The sequence below is a fragment of the Peromyscus leucopus genome, chromosome 8b, assembly GCF_004664715.2.
Source record: "Peromyscus leucopus breed LL Stock chromosome 8b, UCI_PerLeu_2.1, whole genome shotgun sequence".
NCBI classification, from domain to species: domain Eukaryota; kingdom Metazoa; phylum Chordata; class Mammalia; order Rodentia; family Cricetidae; genus Peromyscus; species Peromyscus leucopus.
The window spans coordinates 42,274,596-42,297,751 of NC_051086.1; the positions used below are offsets into that span (position 1 = coordinate 42,274,596).

At 46.3% G+C, this 23,156-nt stretch overlaps 1 protein-coding gene across 2 annotated transcripts; it reads left to right on the plus strand.

Moving 5' to 3' along the window:
* The first annotated feature begins 925 nt into the window (after positions 1–925).
* Nlrp3 (NLR family pyrin domain containing 3) lies at positions 926–23,146 on the plus strand. Of its 2 annotated transcripts, XM_028857172.2 has the most exons (9): positions 926–1,656; positions 2,973–3,031; positions 3,257–3,577; positions 6,916–7,029; positions 7,919–9,674; positions 10,402–10,572; positions 13,544–13,714; positions 16,372–16,542; positions 22,741–23,146. In XM_028857172.2, exons 3-9 carry the CDS (start codon positions 3,295–3,297, stop codon positions 22,913–22,915), a joined length of 2,841 nt encoding a protein of 946 aa, XP_028713005.1. In that variant the 5' UTR covers positions 926–1,656; positions 2,973–3,031; positions 3,257–3,294; the 3' UTR covers positions 22,916–23,146. The 2 variants fall into 2 exon arrangements, with proteins under 2 accessions (XP_028713005.1, XP_037056772.1); XM_037200877.1 differs by lacking the exons at positions 926–1,656; positions 22,741–23,146 and adding an exon at positions 16,929–17,770 and having other exon boundaries at positions 1,927–3,031.
* Positions 23,147–23,156: the final 10 nt, after the last annotated feature.

Below are 23,156 nucleotides of genomic sequence, written 5' to 3' on the forward strand. Positions count from 1 at the left end.
CTTCTCAGGAGATACCGAAAAGCCCTCACCAGTCAGCACTAACAGGTTTTCCCTGTCTTCTAGACAGTTACGGCGTCAGATCTGTTTAGATCTTTCTCTCTCTGAGTGGATTTAAATGTGATAAGGTCAGGCAGGGTCCAGTTTTATTCTTTAGCATGTAACTATCCAGTTTTCTGGAGATCACTAATTTCTTTCTTTTTTTTCTTTTTTGTTTTTTCGAGACAGGGTTTCTCTGTGTTGCAGTTCTCTCGCTGTCCTGGATCTCGCTCAGTAGACCAGGCTGGCCTGGAACTCACAGAGATCCACCTGGCTCTGCCTCTGGAGTGCTGGGATTAAAGGCATGTGCCACCACCACCCGGCAAGATCATCAATTTCTTACTTTTCAGTTTTTTACTTTTTGCAGTACCAGGGGTGGAACCCAGCGTCTCGGGCATGTTAGGTAAGGCTCTATCATCTAGCTCCATTCCCACCCCCCTTTTTATTTTGAGACAGTGTCCTACTAAGTTGCCCAGGATGGCCTTGAACTTGCAATTCCCTGCTTCAGCCTCCCAAACAACTGGTATTACAGATGTGCACCACTGGATCTGGCTGAAAAAACATTTGTTGAAATGATCACTCTTCTTTTTATCTTCTTGATGGTCCTTGTCAAAATCACTTGCTCACACAAACTGGGGCTTATTTTTGCATTTTCTACCCTTTCCTATTAATCTATGTATCTGTTTTTATGAAGGTGTGGATTTTTGTTACATATAAAATATATTTCAGTCAAACCGATTTACAACTGACTTACAAAAAAAAAAAAAAATCGTACGTACAGCCAGTAGGCTCCCGTCTTCCTGAGTGTGTCTGGTCTGCTTCCTGTCTAGCTTTAGCCTTTCAGTTCTTGTTGCTGCTGCCTCCAGATCTACACAGTCTGTGAGAGGTGGATCTGCCATTTCACCTGTAGTTCAGTATGAGTAGCTGTCACATGCCGGATACTGAGAGAGCACCTCTCGCTCAGAGCTCGGGGGAACCCATGCCCTTGTCAGGCTGTGGTCTTACCAAGAGGGGCAGGGGAAGCAGGTCTGTGTGACCATCTTTCCCCTTGTTCTTTAGGGGTAAAGAAAGCCAAATGCTTTTGGTTTTTTCCTTGGACACAGCTAATTCTCCACATCAACCTGACAGGTGAGTCCGGAAGTCACGGAGTAGGACATCTGCCTTCAAAATTAATGGGAGACAGCAAACACTTGTAGCTGCCTGATGACCACTCTGTGTGAGGGGAGAGAACGTGGAACATGGGGTTTCAGAGCCTGACCTTATTCTCAACTCTCCACTTACCAGTTCTGCGTATCACTGCTCACTTCCTTCTTTCCTGGAGTCCAGCTCTCCCTGGGGTGCTTGCAATTTGAGCTGAGCCCGGAGGAGCCACCTTCTCCCACTGCTTCCGAAGACTTCCCCAAGGACCCTGGGGAATTCTGGTCTGCAGCCCAGGCTTAGACTCAGAACTCTATTGCCTGGGTTTGGAAAACCCATCCAGATGAGTAACTGTTAGTTTGCCTTTGACCGTGATGCAAGCTTGTTCACTTCCTGAAACCACATCCTTCCTGCCTCCAGTGTCAGTGACCATTATAAATTCATCTCATTTCCTCTTTGGCTGTACCTAAGGCTGGTATCTGGGTGAGTACTGTTTCATGGAGCAGTGTGGGTGAAAGGTCCAGGGAAGGAATGGGAAGCTATGCTCGATGGCATGATTTGTCTTGGTCAATAGACTAGAAATTTCTTCTAGATTCTAAATCTTACTTTAAAGTATTTCTGGGGTATTCTGTTTGTTGGTTACTTGGTTTGTGCATGTTGGGGAGGTGTGGGGAGGTGGTGGGGAGAAGAAGAAGAAGGAGGGGAGGAGGAGGAGGAGGAGGAGGAGGAGGAGGAGGAGGAGGAGGAGAGAAGAAGAAGAAGAAGAAGAAGAAGAAGAAGAAGAAGAAGAAGAAGAAGAAGAAGAAGAAATTATAGTTTCCTAGGACTTCAACAGGCTTGCCTAGCATCCACTCAGGGCAGCAGAGGGTGGGATGCCTGTGAGGGAATGTGCTGGAAGCCCAGGGGCCAGCCAAAGTAAAGACCAAAGCTATTTGTGGAAGGTCTCAGGAGCAGGGAGCAGAGAACTGAAAAATCCTGGTACAGATGGGAGCTGAAGGAGGGTCTGTAGAGCTGGGGCGGCTGTCAGCAAAGGCACCAGAGGTGAATGAAAGGAAGGATGTGAGCTGTTGCTTAAAGCAGGGAGAGGAGACAAGAATGGAAACGGAACAGGAGTCGTTGAGCTCGAGGAGACTGAGTATCAGCTTGCTGTCATATAAATATCAATTCAGAGTCCATTACCATTTTCCAGGCTCGTTCCCTTCCCCTATCATTAATGGCTTCAGACTGAGATCGCCACTTAATGTCTGTACTGCTCAGCAGAAGGAACCTCCCCACTCCAGTTTAGTTGAGAACCTAGATGAGAAAGAATTGTCAGGGCAGCATCTAGCCTGTGAATTTTAATTCATATTTAACTAAATGTGAATCATGATGATGTTTTTGATGAAGAGATGTATGCTTTGTTCCTCTCCTTTATATGCGCCCAAGTTCCACCTGATTAGGTCCCGTCGGTCCGTGGGACATAGAGAAGCAGTGCAAGACTGTCCACCCCTCTGGGCTGTGGGTCCGCCTTCTGTTGTTGTTCTGTTGTTACTACAGCATCTTTTCTCCTGGCTTTCTCCTTCCTTTGTTCCTTCCCCTCAGATGAAAACAGGAGCAAGAACCAGAACCTTCCATTAAAAGTGATCGGAAAGCAATCTCTTTTGCTTTCTCAGTGAGTAAATGGGGAAGCTGAAATTGAGAAACAGTGACGAGTGCCCTGATTCCAGCCTTGTCACCATGGGACCGTGGTCTCATGTAGGCTTGTTCTCTGTGTACCATAGCTGATTGTGTTGATGGCTTATTTATTTTGATCTCTACAGAGGAGCTTTACTTCCATGGCTCAGGACACACTCCTGGATCAAGCTCAGAGAACTTTCTGGTAAGCATTTGGTTTACTTTTCAGAGTCAGAGATGGTGATTTATAGAGTTGAGTGATTCCCCCCTCCCCCCGTTTGGAATTTTTTTGAGTTAAGAAACTTAAAAACCTGTACCAAGCTATGGGGTACCCTGTGATGTTTCAATATTAGCATCTAGTTTTCTGGAAGTGGAGAGTTTTAATAAGATTTTTCTTACCCACCTGGGGTTTTCATTCCTGCTGTGCCAGTGTGGAACTAAGCCCCAGGACCCTCGAAAGGGCTGCGGATGAAGATGACAAGCGTCCGCTGCAAGCTGGCCCAGTATCTAGAGGACCTCGAGGATGTGGACCTCAGGAAATTCAAAATGCACTTGGAAGATTATCCACCCGAGAGGGGCTGCATCCCACTCCCCAGGGGCCAGATGGAGAAGGCCGACCATTTGGATCTAGCCACACTCATGATTGACTTCAATGGGGAGGAAAAGGCATGGGCCATGGCTGTGGGGATCTTTGCAGCTATCAACAGGAGAGACCTCTGGGAAAAAGCTGAGAAGGACCAGCCAGAGTGGAGTGAGTGAACAAGAAGATTTTTCTTCTTACAGTAAAGTACACGTAACCTAAAACGTAGAATTTTGGTAATTTCAAGTATATGGCTTAGTAATAAGGAAACTCATATTGTTGTGCAACCAGCTTCCAGAGCGCTTTTTATCTTGCACAACAGAAGCTCTTAACTTACTAGGTAATAACTCTCCGTTACCTAACTCCGTCTCCTAGCAACCACCTTTCTGTTTTCTGTTTCTGTGAACTTTACCACCATGGATCCTCTTGCAGGTGTAATCATGAGATGTTTGTCTCTTGTGGCTGGCTTATTTCACTTAGCAGAATGACTTCATGTATGCCAGAGTTTCCTTCTTTAAAAAAGATTAATGGTAAATATCCATGTATAGACTACATTTTGCTTGTCTCTTCATCTGCCAGTGGGTAATTGTGTTTATGCAACATCGTCCTTTCTTGGGTTTTGAATTAGAGTCTCACATATTCCAGGCTGCCCCCAGATTCAGGATCCTCTTTCCTCTGCCTTATAAATGCTAGGAGGTTATGTCCTTTGCCACAAAGAAGTTGGCATGTTTAAAATGTTAATTTATTATCATGTTTTTTTCTCTTCTCCTGGCGGGGTATGAGAGAGTGGGAAGAAGCTGCGTGCTTTTTCTAGTTCTGTAAAAACTCCGGTCGCAGTATTCACTTACTCCCAGGAGCCTGCTGTCCCTGGTACCATGCTCTTTATGGGTCTGTTTAGTGCTGAGGCTCACCTCTGGTTTTCCAACCAGCTCCTAGTGGATACTTGTTTGCTCTGAACAAGGCAAACGGCAGAAAGGATTCAAAGTGACCAGAACGTCACAGGCAGAGGATGCTGAGTTGGAGGGGCAGGAGGGAGTAATCACAATGGATAAAGATGCTGGGGTGGTGATAGCTCAGTGGTAGAGCGCCTGCCTAGCATGCACAGGGCCCTAGGTTCCATCCTACACCACGGGGTCAGTGGAGACGAGGGGGCACATGGCAAGGCAATAGTGATACAGGAGAAAGAGATGGAGCTGTGTGGCGGAGAACGATGCAATCAAGCTGCATATCACAATGCAACTGTAACTGTGTCTGTACAAAGAACAAATACAATAAGAGTGGAGTGTTAATCTCAGCAGTAGGAGTACTTACTAAGCAATTTTTGATATTAAACTATAAAATGTTTTTAGTTATTTATTTTGTGTGCATGTATGTGTGTGCTATGGTACATATGTGGAGGTCCAAGGACACCTTGCAGGAGTTGAGTCTTTCTTTCTACCATGTGGGTGCCGGGGATCAAAATCAGGTCACCAGGTTTGTGTCTTTGATCACTGAGCCACTTGTCTCTGGCTTTTTACTAGGTAGTTGCTACTTTCTCTCTTTCTTTTTTATAAAATTTATTTTGGGCCTGATGTAGTGGCACACACCTTTAGTTTCAGCACTTAGGAGGCAGAGGCAGGTGGATCTATGTGAGTTAGAGGTCAGCCTGGTCTACAAAGCAAGTTCCAGGATAGCCAGGGCTATGTAATAGAAAGACCAGGTCTCAAAAACAAAACACCCCAAAATATATGTATTTTAGGTGAATGAGTATTTGCCTGCATGTCTATATGTGCACCATGCATGTGTTGTTACCTGAGGAGGCCAGAAGATGGCATCAGATTCCCTGGAACTGGAGTTTTAGACAGTTGTGAGCCACCATGTGGGTGCTAAAAACTGAATCCAGCTCCTCTGGAAGAGCAGCAAGGGCTCTTAATCACTGAGCATCACTCCAGAACAGCTATACTAGGCAGTTTTGATGGATTTTGTTCTTCCAGCAACCCTATAAAGTAATTACTAGTACTATTAATGCTTTCAAATGAACGGTATGAGCCAGGGAGATGTTCTAAATACTCAGGGCTCCCCACTCAGAGTCAGCCATAATCAGAGTAAAAAGCCAGGCAAGACTATGGAAGTATAGCCAAGTGATGTCGGCTTTCACATCTGAATTTTAAGTGTGAAAACTGTCACCAGTATTTGAAGTTCTCTTTGGGTTAAAGGAGACCTTACGTGAGAATTATGTTGAGAGCTTGGTTTGCACGAATGTCTAGATTTTTGTTTTGTGATCTCATTGCTAGTGGCGCTTTCTTTTCTTTTCTCTTTCTTTCCTCCTCTCTTATCATTCCTTCCTTAGAAAGGGTCTCACATAGCTCAAGTTTGCCTCCAACTCACTGTGCAGCCGAGGATGACCTTGAACTCCTGATCCTTCTGCCTCCACCTCCCGGGTGCCAGGGTTACAGGTGTTGTGCTAACACCATGCCTGGCTTATGTGGTATAAGATAGACTTCATCCATGCTGTGAAGGCAGTCTGCCAACTGAGCTACATCCCTGACACTATCTTACAGAATTATTTTATATCCATAGGAGTACTTACCCTACCCATAAGTTCCTGTCTGTGTCCTTAATCTATTGTATACATTTTCCTACAGGGGGCTTTGGTTACAGCATTCCTAAATTTCTCCTAGGAAGAAAGTCCAGACTACTTGGACATGTAGTTCTTGGCTGAAGGTACATGTTGGAATCTCCTTGGAGTTTTCTATGGATAATGATGCCTTAAGCCTCAGCACAGAGTAAAAAGAACTGCTTTGAGTAAAGTCCTACTCAGAATTTTTAAATTTTTCTATGTGAATTTAACCAGTGTTCTGAACTACTTGACTGACAATGTTCATTTCTGAAGACCTAGAAATCTAGACATGGAAGAACAGGATATGACCCAAATGGGCTACATACATGACACTACCAGCAGGGAAGGGTGAGCCTGTCAGGAGAACATTGAGGATCGGACACATGGCCTCCAAGTCAGGCTGCTAGGGACAGCCAGGGACAGATGATGGCAAAAGAAACACTGGTTTTTTTTTTTTCATATGTACTCTGATGGACTTCTGGGTCTGGCAAAGACATTCTGAGCTTGGGAACACAGTGTTTAGCTGATGGTTGACAGCTATCCTTTCAAAGTAAGGCAAACAGAATCATGCTCACTGGGCTTCTGATGACATAACTACCTGAACCATGTTTACTCCCCTCTCCCTCTACTTTTCTTTTTCTTTGCTTTTCCTCTTTGAGACACAATCTCATGTAGCCCAGGCTGGCTTTGAACTCACTACGTAGCTGAGGATAACTCTGAAGTTCTGATCTTCCTGCCTCCATCTCCCAAGTGCTGAGCTTAGAGGTATGTGCTGTCATGCCTGGCTAAGCCATGTCTAATTCAGAAGGAATGTGGGGTAGGGGCCTTTGACCCACCCCATAGACTAGGCTCTGTTTATCCTGTGTTAGGACTCTTTGATGTACTTTGTGTTTTTTCCTTTTGTGTTTAGGTGATGAGCGTGCTTCTAATCTCACTGTGGTATGCCAGGAAGACAGCCTTGAAGAGGAGTGGATGGGTTTACTGGGATACCTTTCCCAAATATCAATTTGTAAAAAAAAGAAAGGTATGTAGGGAGCTTCCACCTTTGTTTTGAGACTTGGAAGAGGAGGTTTGGAAAAGGAGCTGGAAAGCTGGGTAGCTTGGCCACGCCACAGGTTTCCTCTTCGGGGAACAAGGCCTGTTTCAGGAAACTCACCTTCAGCTAAAGAAGTAGATGCACATTTACATGTTTTTTTTTTTTTTTTTGTTTTTTTTTTTTTTAAAGTCCCAGGGAAGAGGTTTACTTCAGGTAGATATGGGCTTTAGACTACAGGTATGACGCTGAAATTACAGATTTTCTGGCTGGAGGCAGTGCCTATGATGCCGGCTTTCTGCTCTAGCATGAGGGGGAAGACAGAGTTTGGCGGGCCTGATACACTTGAGCAGTGGATAAAAATTATACCTCCTATTTCCCTGACCCAATCCTTACTCTCTCCAGAGTACAAGCCGCTTGTTTTTCTTTTAGACACGTGGGCATGTTTTATATTAATTTGCATTTTATGTTGCCTCCACCCTTTTGGGAAACAGTAATAGATATATGAGATATCTGGAGAACACATTGCCACTAGGGCCTATGGCTCCCCGGCCACATAGGCTTTAGACTGGATTTTTCAGTACCTGACATGAATTCCTACCTTGGGAGTTGACCTCAAATCCCATCATAAAAATGGTTGCTTACTGCCGTAACAACCACGCCTCTATTGCATCAGAGAGCATACCTTGCTATATACATGAGTGGTGAGCACATTCTCTCTATGACAGTCAGCATTCTTTACGTTTTTTGCTGTTGTTATTGGATCCTCACAATTCTCAGTGTTCCTCCTGAAAGAGCATAGGTCCCCTAATAGATTATTGTTGGGGGAATAGATGTATGGGGGCTTTTCCTGGATTCTACCTTCCTGTCTCTGCTGCAGATTACTGTAAAATGTACAGAAGACATGTGAGAAGCAGGTTCTACTGTATCCAAGATCGAAATGCACGTCTGGGTGAGAGTGTTGACCTCAGCAAACGCTACACCCAGCTACAAATGGTCAAGGAGCATCCCAGCAAGCAAGAGAGGGAGTATGAACTACTGACCATTGGCAGGACCAAAATGTGGGACAGCCCCATGAGTTCTATTAAGCTGGAGTTACTGTTTGAGCCTGAGGATAAGCACACAGAGCCTGTGCACACAGTGGTGTTCCAGGGAGCAGCAGGCATTGGGAAAACAATACTAGCCAGGAAGATTATGTTGGACTGGGCATCTGGGAAGCTCTTCAAAGACAAATTTGATTATGTATTCTTTATCCACTGTCGAGAGGTGAGCCTCAGGACACCAAGGAGTCTGGGAGACCTGATTGTCAGCTGCTGGCCTGATCCAAACCCACCACTGTGCAAGATCCTGCGTAAGCCTTCCAGGATCCTCTTCCTCATGGATGGCTTTGATGAGCTGCAAGGGGCCTTTGATGAGCACATTGGAGAGGTCTGCACAGACTGGCAGAAGGCTGTGAGGGGAGACATCCTGCTGAGCAGCCTCATCCGAAAGAAGCTGTTGCCCAAGGCCTCTCTGCTCATTACAACGAGGCCTGTAGCCTTGGAGAAACTGCAGCATCTGCTGGACCATCCTCGCCATGTAGAGATCCTCGGTTTCTCTGAGGCCAAAAGGAAGGAGTATTTCTTTAAGTATTTCTCAGATGAGCTTCAGGCCAGGGAAGCCTTCAGGCTGATCCAAGAGAATGAGATCCTCTTTACCATGTGCTTCATCCCCCTGGTCTGCTGGATTGTGTGCACAGGGCTGAAGCAGCAGATGGAGACCGGGAAGAGCCTGGCCCAGACCTCCAAGACCACTACTGCCGTCTATGTCTTTTTCCTCTCCAGCCTGCTGCAGTCCCGAGGGGACATGGAGGAGCATCTCTTCTCTTCCCACCTACAGGGGCTCTGCTCACTGGCTGCAGATGGAATTTGGAACCAGAAAATCCTATTTGAGGAGTGTGATCTGAGGAAACACGGCCTGCAGAAGACAGATGTCTCTTCTTTCCTGAGGATGAACGTGTTCCAGAAGGAAGTGGACTGTGAGAGAGTCTACAGCTTCAGCCACATGACCTTCCAGGAGTTCTTTGCTGCTATGTACTATTTGCTGGAAAAGGAGGAAGAGGGGGTGGCTGTGAGGAAGGGACCAGCAGGTTGTTCGGATCTTCTGAACCGAGACGTGAAGGTCCTCCTAGAAAATTATGGCAAGTTTGAAAAAGGCTATCTGATTTTCGTGGTCCGTTTCCTCTTCGGCCTTGTGAACCAGGAGAGAGCCTCCTATTTGGAGAAGAAATTGAGTTGCAAGATCTCTCAGCAAGTCAGACTGGAGCTGCTGAAATGGATTGAAGTGAAAGCCAAGGCCAAGAAGCTGCAGAGACAGCCCAGCCAGCTGGAACTGTTCTACTGCCTGTATGAGATGCAGGAAGAAGACTTTGTGCAGAGGGCCATGGACCACTTTCCCAAAATTGAGATCAACCTCTCTACCAGAATGGACCATGTGGTGTCCTCCTTTTGTATCAAGAACTGTCACCGGGTGAAAACGCTTTCCCTGGGGTTTCTCCACAACTCCTCCAAGGAAGAAGAAGAAGAGAAGGGAGAAAGTCAACACTTGGCCCAGGACCAGGGTGTTTTCCCAGAGCCCCACACTGCCTGTTCTTCCAGGTAAGGAAATTTGACTTCAAGCAGATGGAGCCTGTGCCTTATGCTTTCTGGCTCTTTTCCTTGGTCCTTACTTCCTCTCCTTACTTCCTCTCCTCACTTTCTGACTTTCCAAATATAATTGCCAAGCTTCGTGATGATGTGACTGCCGCCCTTTGGATGGTAGAGAGTGACTTGTGCTAGGGGTCAAATCCAGGACCTCAAACATGCCAGCCAAGCTTTCCACCAACGGAGCTCCATTCCCATTCCTCAGCCTCTGCATTTAATAAGAGCTACAGGGTGTTCCTTCATGAATCCCTGAAAATGACTGTAAAAGTAAACACTAGCAATGTAGATGGTGTTGCTTTTGAGATTCTGACTTTACTCCTGTGGCTGTAGCATGGCCTCAGGATTTTCCACAGCAGTCCCGATGCAGTTGGGCAGCCTGAGTCAAAGATGCTCCTTGGACCACTCAGTGTCACGTCCAGGCCAGGGGCACAACAGCTGTCTAATGTTGGAAGGGGGTGCCTGAGGGTTTTTGCAGTAAGTCTAAAGCTTACTTCTTCGAATCTCAAAAGGAACCTCTCTACCCAAGGCTCACCAGCCTGCTTCCCTCTGAACGAACAGTAGATTTATGACTTGACATCCAGGAGACTTTTCTATGAATAGGTGCCTGGAGCCCTGTCCTGAGCTCCAGTTTGTTATCATTAGAAACCAATGTTCTTTTCTGTCCTTCTTCCTGCCCTTCTAGATTGGAGAGCTGCTATCTCACGTCTAGCTTCTGCCGAGGTCTCTTCTCCAGTCTAAGCACCAACCAGAACCTCACAGAACTGGACCTCAGTGACAATACCCTGGGGGATGCGGGCATGAGGGTGCTGTGTGAGGCACTCCAGCTTCCAGGCTGCAACATTCAGAGACTGTGGTAAGTCTCTACGGGTGTGTATGTGTGTGTGTGTGTGTGTGTGTGTGTGTGTGTGTGTGTGTGGAGAGAGAGAGAGAGAGAGAGAGAGAGAGAGAGAGAGAGAGAGAGAGAGAGAGAGAGAGAGAGTTGATGGGTCTGGTCAGTTGTTCCCAGGCTGCTGTAAAAAAGGACCAAGAACCAAACCCTAAAGGCTCTAACATTTTTTTACCTCAGGTTTGGATGCTAAAGTCCAAAATCACACAAGCACTGCTTGGTCCTGAGTCTCTCCCTGGCTTGTAGATGGCCACTTCCTCCTTGATTCTTTGCATCGTCCTCCTGCTGAGTGTCCATGCTCTAACCTCTTCCAGCCTTCCCTGCTGAGTGTCCATGCTCTAACCTCTTCCAGCCTTCCCTGCTGAGTGTCCATGCTCTAACCTCTTCCAGCCTTCCCTGCTGAGTGTCCTCCCCTTCCCCCTGCTGAGTGTCCATGCTCTAACCTCTTCCAGCCTTCCTGCTGAGTGTCCATTCTCTAACTCTTCCAGCTTCCTGCTGAGTGTCCGTGCTCTAACCTCTTCCAGCCTTCTCTTGTATCTGACACCGGTCCAAGTGGACTTGGTTCAACACTGTGGATGCAGCTTAACTGCCTATTTGAAGTTGCCTGTTTCCAAATATGGTCCCACCCTGTGGGCTTCTGGGGTGGAACTGTGACACATGAAGCTTTGGGGGAACACATTATAAATGGGCAGGCTGAGTGGACTGGGGGAAGTTTGGGAAGCTTTAGGTGGGGAAGATGAAGAAGAACTGAAAAGAACTGTTTCTAGGTGGCAAAACAGAAGCTCTGTCTTCCATCCTCTCATGGACCGGGCTTCTGAGTGAGAACTGGGAAGTTTCATTATGGATGCTAATGGCTGACAGTATCAGAACACACCAAAGTGTTGTAGGGATGTGAATTTCACATACCCCATTCTATGCTCTATTTTATTTAAGTAATTAACTCTAAATATATGGAAGGAGAAAACATTTAAATTAAAAAGAATACAAATAAAAAAGAAAATTTCTATTTTTTTATTTTCTCTAAAAAATGCGTGTGTGTTGTGTATGTTATCTCTCTCTCTCTCTCTCTCTCTCTCTCTCTCTGTGTGTGTGTGTGTGTGTGTGTGTGTGTGTGTGTGTGAGTCTGTGTGTGTATGAATGTGAGCCTACACATGTCACAACATGCATGTGGAGTCAGAGGGTAACTTTGGAAATTGATTCCTGGGATAGAACTCCTGTGGCAAGAACATTTACCCACAAAGTCACTTCACCTGGCCCTAACGTGGGGAACTAACTGAATTCCGAAGAAAACTCCTTTAATTCCTTTTGAGACAGTGCTGGTGGTGACGTCATTCTTTTGTGTTTACTCTCACCTCTTTTTTTAAAAAGTTTATAATTAATTTAATTTTACATATCAGCCATGGATTCCCCTGTCCTCCTTCCTCCCTCCTCCCTCTCCCCTCCCCCCAATCCACTCCCTATTCCCATCTCCTCCAGGGCAAGGTCTCCCCTGGGGATTCAGCTCAGTCTGGTAGATTCAGTCCAGGCAGGTCCAGTCCCCTCCTCCCTTCACCCAGGCTGAGCAAAGTGTCCCAGCATAGGCCCCAGGCTCTCACCTCTTAAAGGTTTCAGCACATCTCTCACATCACCACACTGAAGAACAAGCTTCTGACACGTGGCCTCCTGGGGACACACGTGGCCTCCTGGGGACAGACCACCATCAGACAACAGTGCACGGAATGAATCACAGTTGTAATCAGTGGCCGATCTAAGCTGTGTGGGGCACTGACAGAGACCGGATGCTTACACAGGCACTGGTCCTGGGCTTTGCCTCAGCTTTGCTGACATTTCCCACAGCTCTTCTTTGTGGAGATCTGTTCACTAGGAAGGAAACTGAGTCAATGCTACCTAGACTGGGAAAACGCTAATGAGCAGCCCGGTGTAGAGAGACTCCGACTGTTCTTCGCCCATCCCTCCCATCTGAGTCTTCCTGGTTGTGGCGTTGGTATCCCTGCCCCAGCAGAATAGGAACTTCATGAGAACACCTGTCGGCTCTGCTTCCCGAATTTCTCGTCAGTGTAGAGAGAGCACCACAATTAGATTGTCCAGCAAAATCGGCAAGAGCACGATGCTTGTAAAGACTTTCTGTCATGTAGATGAGGACCCTAGTGACGCACACCTAGTGAGGGTGCTTCAGCTCTTAGAAATTCCTGGGGACAGGAGCTCTAGGCTCACCACCCTTTGCATTTACAAACTTGGAGGCATCCTTTGTGCACCTGGAAGTGGATGAACACGTGCTTGGGGCACTCACCACAAGGGTCCCTACACCATAGCTTTGGGCTATGACCAGGTGAGCAGTAGCCCACTTCTTACATGTCCTGGGCATTGCTCAGGAACTCTTGGGTTACTCCGGGACACCCCTGCTCCTTCCTGCCTGGTGCAGAAACCAAGTCCAGACTGGAAGACAATAGCTATGAAGGAGGCTGTGAGTCAGCTCTCCCTCCATTTGATGAACACCTGAAATGTCAACTCAAAGGAGGGAAGATTGCTTTGGCTCAGAGTTTTAGTCCATGGTCAGTTGAGTCTGTTGTTTGAGCCCGCCACAAGACAGAGTATCATGGTAGCATTATATAGTAGAGGAGTCAATGGCTAAGGAGAGGAGGAAGAGATAGAGATGGAAAAAACAGAGACAGATGATGAGAGAGAGGAGAGAGAGAGAGAGAGAGAGAGAGAGAGAGAGAGAGAGAGAGAGAGAGAGAGAGAGAGAGAGAGGAAACAGTATTCCTTTAAGGTCACCCCCTTCAGTGTCCACACTGGTCCCACAAGTCTTCTTCCAGACTCTACCTCCCAGAGGTTTCACCAACGCTCCATAGTTTGAACATGTGGATCTGGGACACATGTAGGATCCAGATTCTGAAGGGGCCACACTCTGATGTCTGATTCTATACTACATTTGAAGGTTGGGCCGCTGTGGACTTACCCATCAATGCTGTTTCGACATCTCCTCCGTCCTGAGCAGCAGCCAGAAGCTGGTGGAGCTGGATCTGAGCGACAACGCCCTGGGGGACTTTGGAGTCAGACTTCTGTGTGCTGGACTGAAGCACCCGTTCTGCGACCTGCAGGAACTCTGGTGAGTCTGGCCCACCCCTCAGGAAGCTCTGCCCTGAGGTCCCTTTCAGGAACTCCGCTTCAGGGAGACTCCACTAGCTATCCGCACATGGGTGAGAACTGGAATGTTCTCAGTGGCCAGGAGGACTTCCCGTGTTTCCTTCTGTCAGTTTTCCCAGTCGTTTAACCAACCAGCGACTGCTGTGGGGAAAGCTTCCTGTGAAAATATAACAGTGGTGTGCACGTGTGTGCAGATAAGCAAATAAATTATGTCTGTCTTTAAGGTATCTGAGAAAATAAAAGCACTGCAAGGTATCTTGGTAGAAGAGCTTTGAGAGTTCACAACACGCCCTCAGGCCTCTCACTAAACAGGGAAAAAGTGGGGGTACAGCAACCGAGGCACTTCATTTGTTCTGTGCCGTCCTTCCTGGATGCTTCTGGGAGACTCGAATTCTAAAGAGATGAGAAAGCGCTTGAGGGCCAAGGATGCAGCTCCCTGGGTACAGTGCTTGCCTAGCAGACATGAGGCCCCAAGTTTGATCCCCAGCACCGAATGAAACCACTGAACCAGATGTGGTGGCAGAAAGATCAAAATCTCGGGCCAGCCTGGGCTCCATGAGACTGTGTCTCAAAACAAAACGAACAAACAAACAAAGAAACAACAACAAACCCACCTGATCAGGTGGTGCCAGCTCCTGTTTCATCACCCATCACTGTGACTTTCTTTTCTCTTTCTCTCTTTCTCTCTTTCTCTTTCTTTCTTTCTTTCTTCTCTCTCTCTTCTCTTCTCTCTTCTCTCTCTTCCTCTCTCTCTCTCCCTCCTCTCTCTTCTCCCTTCTCTTCTCCTCTCTCTCTTTCTTTCTTTCTTTCTTTCTTTCTTCTCTTTCTCTCTCTCTTTCTTTCTTTCTTTTCTCTCTTTCTTTCTTTCTTTCTTTCTTTCTTTCTTTCTTTCTTTCTTTCTTTCTTTCTTCTTTCCAAGACTTTCTCACTTGTACTTCTGACTGTCCTGATTCACTCTGTATCCAGGCTGGCCTTAAACTCACAGAGATCTGCCTACCTCTGCTCCCGAGTGCTGGGATTAAAGGCGTGTGCTACTGCACTCAGCTTCATCTCTGTGATTATTATAGACAACAAAACCACAACAAACAAATAAGGAACTAGACTAGTGTCGGTAAGGACTCAGGGAACTGGTAATTTTTGGCATTCTAGTGCGATGGTTCCTTACCTGTGGGTTGTGACCCTTTTGGGATGGAATGACCCTTCAGTCACTTAAGACATCAGAAACCATAGATATTTATGTTATGATTTTTATTTATTTATTTAATGATCAGTATTCTGTCTCTTTTTTGCATTCTAGTGAGATGGTTCTTAATGTGGTTGTGACCCTTTTGGGGACTGAATGACCTTTCAGGGGGGTCACTTAAGAGCATCAGAAACCACAGATATTTATATTATGATTTTAACAGTAGCAAAATTACAGTTATGAAGTAGCAATGAAAATAATGTTACACTTGGGGGTCACCACAACATGAGGAACTGTGTTAAAGGGTCACAGCGTTAGGAAGGTCAAGAGCCACTGACATAGTGGGACTGTAAAACAGCAGCAAGCACGGATGTGAAATAAGGAAGCAAGAATGTAAAACATGGCAGGCAGCATGGTGACTCTCACACAGCTGAGTATCGGACTGTGTTGGATCCACGTGTTTTGGGTGTGCCCGCTGGCTGTGCAACCACGTTTGCATACATCAGACCCACAGCATGTCAGTAACAGCAGCCAAAAGCTAGAAACGTCTTGTGTCCTTTCGTGGACACAGGACAGAAAGTGGTATTTGCACAGACACAGCTTTGAACAAATTCGGATACTTGCTGAAAACTAGACAAGCCTTGAAGGTGTCCTACTGAGATACACCTGTCACCAAAGGGCAAACACAATAGTTACACTTATGTTAGTACCATGGACACTTGAACTTGTAACAGAAGACATAGGTAGTAGCTTCCAGGCGCCAGTGAGGAATAAGTGGGGAGTTTGTTTGTTTGTTTGTTTTGTTTTTAATGGGTAGAGAGTCAGTTTTGGATAGTGGTGATGGCCGCTCTAAAGGGCCCTGAGCCGTGCTGGGTTTTCTTTCTCTTTTTGGTGCTGGGAGCTGGACCTAGGTTCTCTTACATGCTGGGCAAGCATTCTGCCCCAGCCCCTTCCCTTTTCATCTTGGGGCAGGATCTTGCTAAGTTGCCCAGGTACCCTTTATCTTGAGACTCTCTCGCCTCAGCTTCCTGAGGAGCCGGGACTGCAGGCCTCCGCTCCCAGGCCTCAGTGGGCTTGCCATGGAGCTTGTGTGAAGGTCAGAGGACAGCTTTTTGGAGTCAGCTCTCTCCTACTGTGGGTTCTGGGATTAAACTTGGGTTGTCAGGCTTGGTAGCAAGTGCCTTTACTTCACCAAGCCATCTCCCCGGTCCCCATGTGTACGTGTTATTTCAATAGAACCAAGTGAAGTGAGTAGGGAGGACGTTCTAGTGCAGGAGTGGCTTATTACCTGTTATTTCACCAGACGGGAAGGGGATGAGGGTATGTGGAGCTGAGGTGTAGACTTCAGTCGAGGGGAACAGCAGCGGCACAGTCTCCTAGCACACGGTGCAGAGTACATGAGAGATGGTGTTGACCTTGTCCCCTCTGCATGGAAGGTTGGTCAGCTGCTGTCTCACATCTGCGTGTTGTCGGGATCTCGCATTGGCTCTGAGCGCCAACCGTTCTCTGACCAGACTGTACATCGGAGAAAATGCCTTGGGAGATTTAGGAGTTCAAGTTTTGTGTGAAAAAATCAAGCACCCACAGTGTAACTTGCAGAAGCTGGGGTAAGTAAGTCTTTGTCTCTCTGTGGAAAATCTGATTCTTTTCAGAGACAGTTTATTTGGGAAACATGGATGGGGCCACTCTAGAAAAGGTCCATCAGCTAGAGATGAAGGTGGAAATTGCAGCATCAGCATCGGAAGTGGTTTTGAAGCATCAGATTCATGCAGCACACAGTTGGGATTCTGCTCTGCAGATTCAAGAAGCCATGGGATTAACCACAACTTAACCAGCTGTGGATTAAAAATATTAGGAAAAATTATGTCTGTATTTAACATATATGCATCTTCTGCTTTGTCATCATTCACTGAACAATACAGCACAATAACTATGTCTAGTATAATATATATGCCATGAGAAGTACCATAAGTAACCTAGAGATAATTTACAGTTGATGAGAGGATGTACAGAAGTGATATGCAAATACTCTGCCATTTTACATGAGGGATATGAACATCTGCAGATTTTGGCACCTGTGGGGTGTCTTGAAGCCAGTTACTCAAGGACACTGGGGGACAGTCATATTACTGCTGGTCAGGTAAGTCCAACTGGCTTATAGCAGTATAATCGGAGCTTCTTAGGGGTTGTTCAGCCTTATTTCTCCCATTGAGCACAAAACTGCTTCTAAGACATGCACAAGAGCAATAATCGTCTAATGTGTGAACACTTTCAAGATGCATATTACTTCTGCAAAGCATATCCTCTGGACTGAGTTCTCATCCCTCTGCCACAGCATCTTAGGTTTTGAGCTGGTGATTGCCTTTCTCTACAGGGCTTAGAGTAGCAGCCCCAGTCTCTGGTCCCCAAAGACAACATCATACTTATGTGGCATGATGTCTCTAAATCCTCAGCTGTGATGTAGCTCAGCATCAGCACCAGTCATCAATGCCTGCATTTAGAGAGGCCCAGGAACTTCAGATCTTTGCCTGTGGATGCTGGCTAGGAAGTAGACACCCTGGTGTGATTTCCCAGCCCACAACTCTGTGAACAGGATGCCCTCAGCCTGGGTATATTTTGCAATTGCGTCCCCTGCAGGGCTTTAGCATTTGATTCTAATCGCAGCCTGTCAGCTAGAAAAGACTAAATGTCCATTCTGTCAATATCTATAAATAAAACAAACCAAATATGTCTTTATTCACATTATTGATAGAAATGACAGCTAGATAAACATTTAGGACACAATAAAACAAACTGAGCATAGTGGTGCAGGCCTTTAATCCCAGTGCTTGGGAGGCAGAGGCAGGTGGATTTCTGTGAGTTTGAAGCCAGCCTGGTCCACATAGTGAGTTTCAGGACAGCTAGAGCTATGTATGAGATCCTGCCTCACAAAAAAAGATAAACGTAAAAGGTGAGTCTGGATATGTGGTTCAATTGGTAGAATTCTTGCTCAGCATGTGTCATGCCTTGGATTCCATCCCTAGTGCAGAATAAACCGGGTTTTGTGTGCACTCCTGCAATCCTAGCACTTGGGAGGGAAAGGCAGGAAGATCAGAAGTTTGAGGTCATCCTCAGTTACATAATGAGTTTGAGACTAGCCTGGGCTACATGAAACCATGTCTTAAACAAAATATCCAAAAAAAAAAAAACCCAACACTAACAAGATAGACTTTTTTCTGAGAGATAATCAATTATTCATAATTAACAACCAATATTAATTGTAAGCTCTGATGCTTCCTTGGGCTTGTGCTATTAGCCCACCCCAGACATTACCAAACTGCTTTCCTATAATGCTACAGGTGCTGCTATGGCTCCTCCCCAGCGAAGCAGCTTCTGATGCTCATTTTGATCCACTGATATGACCTGGCCTCTGAGCTCTGTTGTGGGTGCTGATGGTAGAAGTGATCTCATTTCCACACACAACACTATAGGGAAGGTGTCATCAGTAGACCACGGAACAGCGTGTAGTCTGTGTTGCCCTCAGGATCCTGCCCCTACTCCTGTCTGTCTGTCCCAGCCCTTAGCTTGGCTCATGCCTGGAGCATTGCTTCGTACATCACTTCCTCTTGAGCTTCTTTCCCTGTGTTTGCTGCCGTCCTTGTTGATCTGATAGGTTCCTCTTCTGTAGATTCTGTGTGGACTTCTCTTCCTGTGATCCGCAGCTTTTGCCACTGATTTTTTGGCTATTTGTTTCTACACTCTCTAAGGTATCTTATGTACCCATAAGGGCCAATAACTACCCAGAGACAGATGTTTTCCCAAACAGATCTCACTCCTGGATGCCACTTACGAGTCTTGCTACAAAAAACAACATACTTAATTTAACATAATGAATTATCCAGGTATGTGAAGCTAAAAGTGAAGAACGTCTCTGTCTCTGGAGAAAACCACTTGCAAACCTGGCAAGCAAAATTCCAAACCCTGGGTTATACACAAACACCCATCCACACATATATCCACACATCACAAACTTATCAACAAGTTATCAGCAACACTCATAAATATTTATCAAATCATCTTATTAAAAAATATGATACTTACTAATTCTATAGCATAATCCAAAACAATGCTTTTACACAAATGTATTGTTTCTCAATTCTGGAAGTAGGGATTAAGGCATTAGCAGGTGCTTCTTGAGCATGGCAGGGTATTCTTGTTTCTCTTCCTTGGCTTGTAGATGTGTCACTTGATGTGGCCTTCATTTTTACACAGGATTCTTCCTGGGTCTCTGTGTATAACACTGAGTCCCAAATTCTGGGTCTGCGGTTTCATTTATTTATTTTTAATTATGCGTGTGAGTGTGTATCAGGGCGAGGGCACTGCAACTGAGCGTGGTGCCAAGGAGACGAGAGGAAGGCACCCGATCCCCTGGAACTGGCATTATGGGTGGTGGTGATCTACTTGGCATGGGTACTGAGAACAAGCTGGGGTCCTCTGGAAGAGCAGCAGTCTCTCTTAACTGCTGAGCCATCTCTCCAGTCAGAAGCTCTGATTTTGATGAGGATGTCGGTCGTTTTAGATTCGGGCCCAGCTAATGACCTCATCTTAGCCAATTGCATCTGTGATGTTTGATGTCTGGCTATGGTCACATTTTTATTTTCAAAGCAGAGCGTCCTAGTTAGGGTTTCTATTGCTATGAAGAAATACCATGATCATGGCAACTCTTATAAAGGAAAAGCACTTAATTGGGGTGTGTCTTAGTTAGGGTTTCTATTGCTGTGAAGAGACACCATGACCATAGAAGCTCTTATAAAGGAAATCATTTCATTGGGGCTGGCTTATAGTTCAGAGGTTTAGTCCATTGTCCTCATGGTGGGAAGCAAGGCAGTGTGCAGGCAAACGCAGTGTTGGAGAAGGACTCTAGTACCATCTTGACTCACAGGCAACAGGAAGTAGCCTTTCTCACTGGGCATGGCTTGAGCATATATGAGACCTCAAAGCCCGCCTCCACAGTAACACACTTCCACCAATAAGGCTACACCCACTCAAACAAAGCCACATCTCACAGTAGTGCCATTCCATTTAGGGGCCATTTTCTTTCAAACCACCATAGGTGGCTTACATTTCCAGAGATTTAGTAAATTATCATCATAGTGTGAGTGGTTGAGGAAGATATGGTGCTGTGAGTGAGCTGAGATTCCTACATCTTGACCTGCAGGCAACAGGAAGTAGTCTGAGATATTGGGCGTGACTTGAAAATATATGAGACCTCAAAGCTCATCCCCCCCTCCCACAGTGACACACATCCTCCAACAAGGCCATACCTACTCCAACAAAGCCATATCTCCTAATAATGATATTCCCTATGAGCTTATAGGGGCCAATTACATTTAAACTACCACACAGTGTTTCTTTGTGTAGCCTTGGCTGTCTTGGAACTAGCTCTGTAGATCAGGATGGCCTCGAACTCACAGAGATCCGCCTGCCTCTGCCTCCTGAGTGCTGGGATTAAAGGTGTGTACCACCACTACCAGGCTATGGTCACATTTTAAAGACCTGGAACTTCAACATCTGATGTTTTAGGAGGACAGAATTCAACCCAACAGTGAAGTTAGCTATTTAAACTAGAAACATAATAGAAACATTTTTTTTTTTAACTTGCTTTTCATTTATCGGACTAAATTTCCATATGGCTTCATGAAGACCTAGTTTGGAGCCCAGTACCCCATAGCACCTCTCACCATGATTTATCTAGTCTCTCATTAAGTCAAGAACTTGTAGGCAAGTTTCTCCATTTGTACTGGTACAAATCACTCTATAAAACCTAGGCTTGCATATATAACTTTATGTGTGTGTGTTCAGGACCTAGAAGGAAGCTCTCAGGTGATCAGTAACGTTTCTTGCTGCTGTGACGTAACGTGACGTAATGCCTGACAAAACACACAGAAGAAAAGAAGGGTTGATTTAGGTTCACAGTGTGAGGTGCAGCTCATGGGGGGGGCACGTCGGGGGACTCTGTGGTTCACAGTGTGAGAGGAAGCTTATGGGGTCACACAGTGGGGAGTGTGAGGTTCACAGTGTGAGGTGCAGGTCACAGGGGGGGCACAGTGGGGAGTGTGAGGTTCACAGTGTGAGGTGCAGCTCATGGGGGACACAGTGGGGGATTCGTGGTTCACAGTGTGAGGTGCAGCTCATGGCGTGAGGGGACGCCCAGTGAGCAAGTGTGAGGCAGCTGATACATTGTATCCACAAACAGGAAGCAGAGAGAACAATGCCATCCTCACTTGGCTTTTTCCTTTTCATTCAGTCTGGGACCCCAGCCCATAGAATGGTGCCACCCACGTTTAGTTAAGGTAGGGTTTTGCACCTCAGCTAACCCAATCTAGAAAATTCCTCACAGATATGCCCAAAGATTTGTCTTGAAGGTGATTCTAGATCTTGTCAAGTTGACAGTCAATATCTAAAGCATCGCAGGGGGGTCGGCTGGAACTGAGATGTTGCCAGTGGGCAGCTGACAGTATGTGGTTGTTTGATTCTTCTAAACATTGTATCATGCATGAAGCATACTCATCCCTCAGCCTCAATGGTTGCCCACATTCTAATCATCTGGCTATGACATGGCCCTCTTTTCTGTGGTATTAGGAATGAAACCCAGGGCCTCACACATCCTTGGCTTGGATTCAGGTGACTCCATGACAGTGGGAGATTGTTCATCTCTGGGTGGATCTGGAAGCAGAGAGCATGGGCCTGAACTGGCCAGAGTTACAAGGCCCTCCCTCTAGTGACCCTTTTCCTCCAGCCAGGCCACACTTCCAGAAGGTTCCACAACATGTACAAACAGCACCACCAACTGGGGACCCAGTATCCAAACATGTGAGTCTGTGGGGGAACATACTTAAAGCAACACTTGGCTGTAGACAATGTTCAACTTGACCCAAAAATAGTAAACCAAAAAGTTTTGGACTATTGTGAGGTCCCAGAGGTAAAGGCTCCCACCATCAAGCCTGACCACCTGAGTTTAATTCCTGGGACTCACAGAGTGGAAAGAAAGAGCCAACTCCCCAAAATTGTCCTCTGATCTCCACAGATGTGCATGTTCTCTCTGTCTCTGTTTCTATGTCTGTTTCTCTGTCTCTCTCATAAAATGTAATAAAAAATTAAAAATTCTCATTCCATTGGTATCAGTACAAATCAGTGGCTTTCTGCTCTGAGGAGGACCAGACAGGTGGATGGAAGGTGTGACAGAGAGGGGATGCTGGAGAGGAGGGTGAAGTCACCCCACCTTGCCTGGCCCACAAGGTCCTTGCCACATCCCTGTAAGTTACAACAAGTCACCAGAAGTCAGAATCCCGACTGAGCCCCAGTCTGCTTCCACCACACATCTGCTCTTTGACTTTCGGGGAGACAATTTCATGACCTTTGACTTCCAACCGTGACAGAGGTGTGTACTTGCAGCTGCATTGCTCTCCTGCCAGGGTGTTGTCAGGATCCAGATGGCTCTCTGCAGTGCCAGAGGGTTATAGTTAGAGGACTAACTGTGGGGTGTTCTTTTAGATGAGGAGGTGTGGAGGAGCGTCCGCTGCCAGGGAAGTGTGGATGCATCCGCCGGTTTGCTTTTCTCTCTTTTTCTTGTGCTCATCCAAGCAGAGCATATGCTGAGACCATTGTTCCTCTCTCCTGTGGGATCCAGAGATGTGGACTCTTGCTTCAGATTACAGTCAAGATGCTGATTTCTGACCTTTCGCTTGGAGGATGCAGCTCCAAGCGGCCAGTAGTGCCTGAGAGAGCCTGGGCACTGAGCACGCTTCCCTCTGTTCTTCCTACAGGTTGGTGAACTCCGGCCTTACTTCCATTGGTTGTTCGGCTCTGACCTCTGTGCTCAAAGCCAGCCGGAACCTCACACACCTCTACCTGCGAAACAATGCTCTCGGAGACACGGGGCTCAAGCTCCTCTGTGAGGGACTTCTGCACCCCAACTGCAAGCTGCAGATGCTGGAGTGAGTTCCTGGGCTGACTGAGGTGTTGGGAATACGTGGTGTGAGGTAGACAGCAGAGTGACCATGAGGCAAATCTGAGGAGTGAGGTGTCTTTCTGGTGTCAGTTCATTTCTAGATGGTGTAAAGCTTAAACGCTGAGTTTCTGCCAACCCCAGGCCTCAAAACCACAAACAAATTCATATGGTATGGCATTGGCATTTTGTGGAAATCTGGGGGAAACAGCATTTAAAAAGTGTTGGCTAACA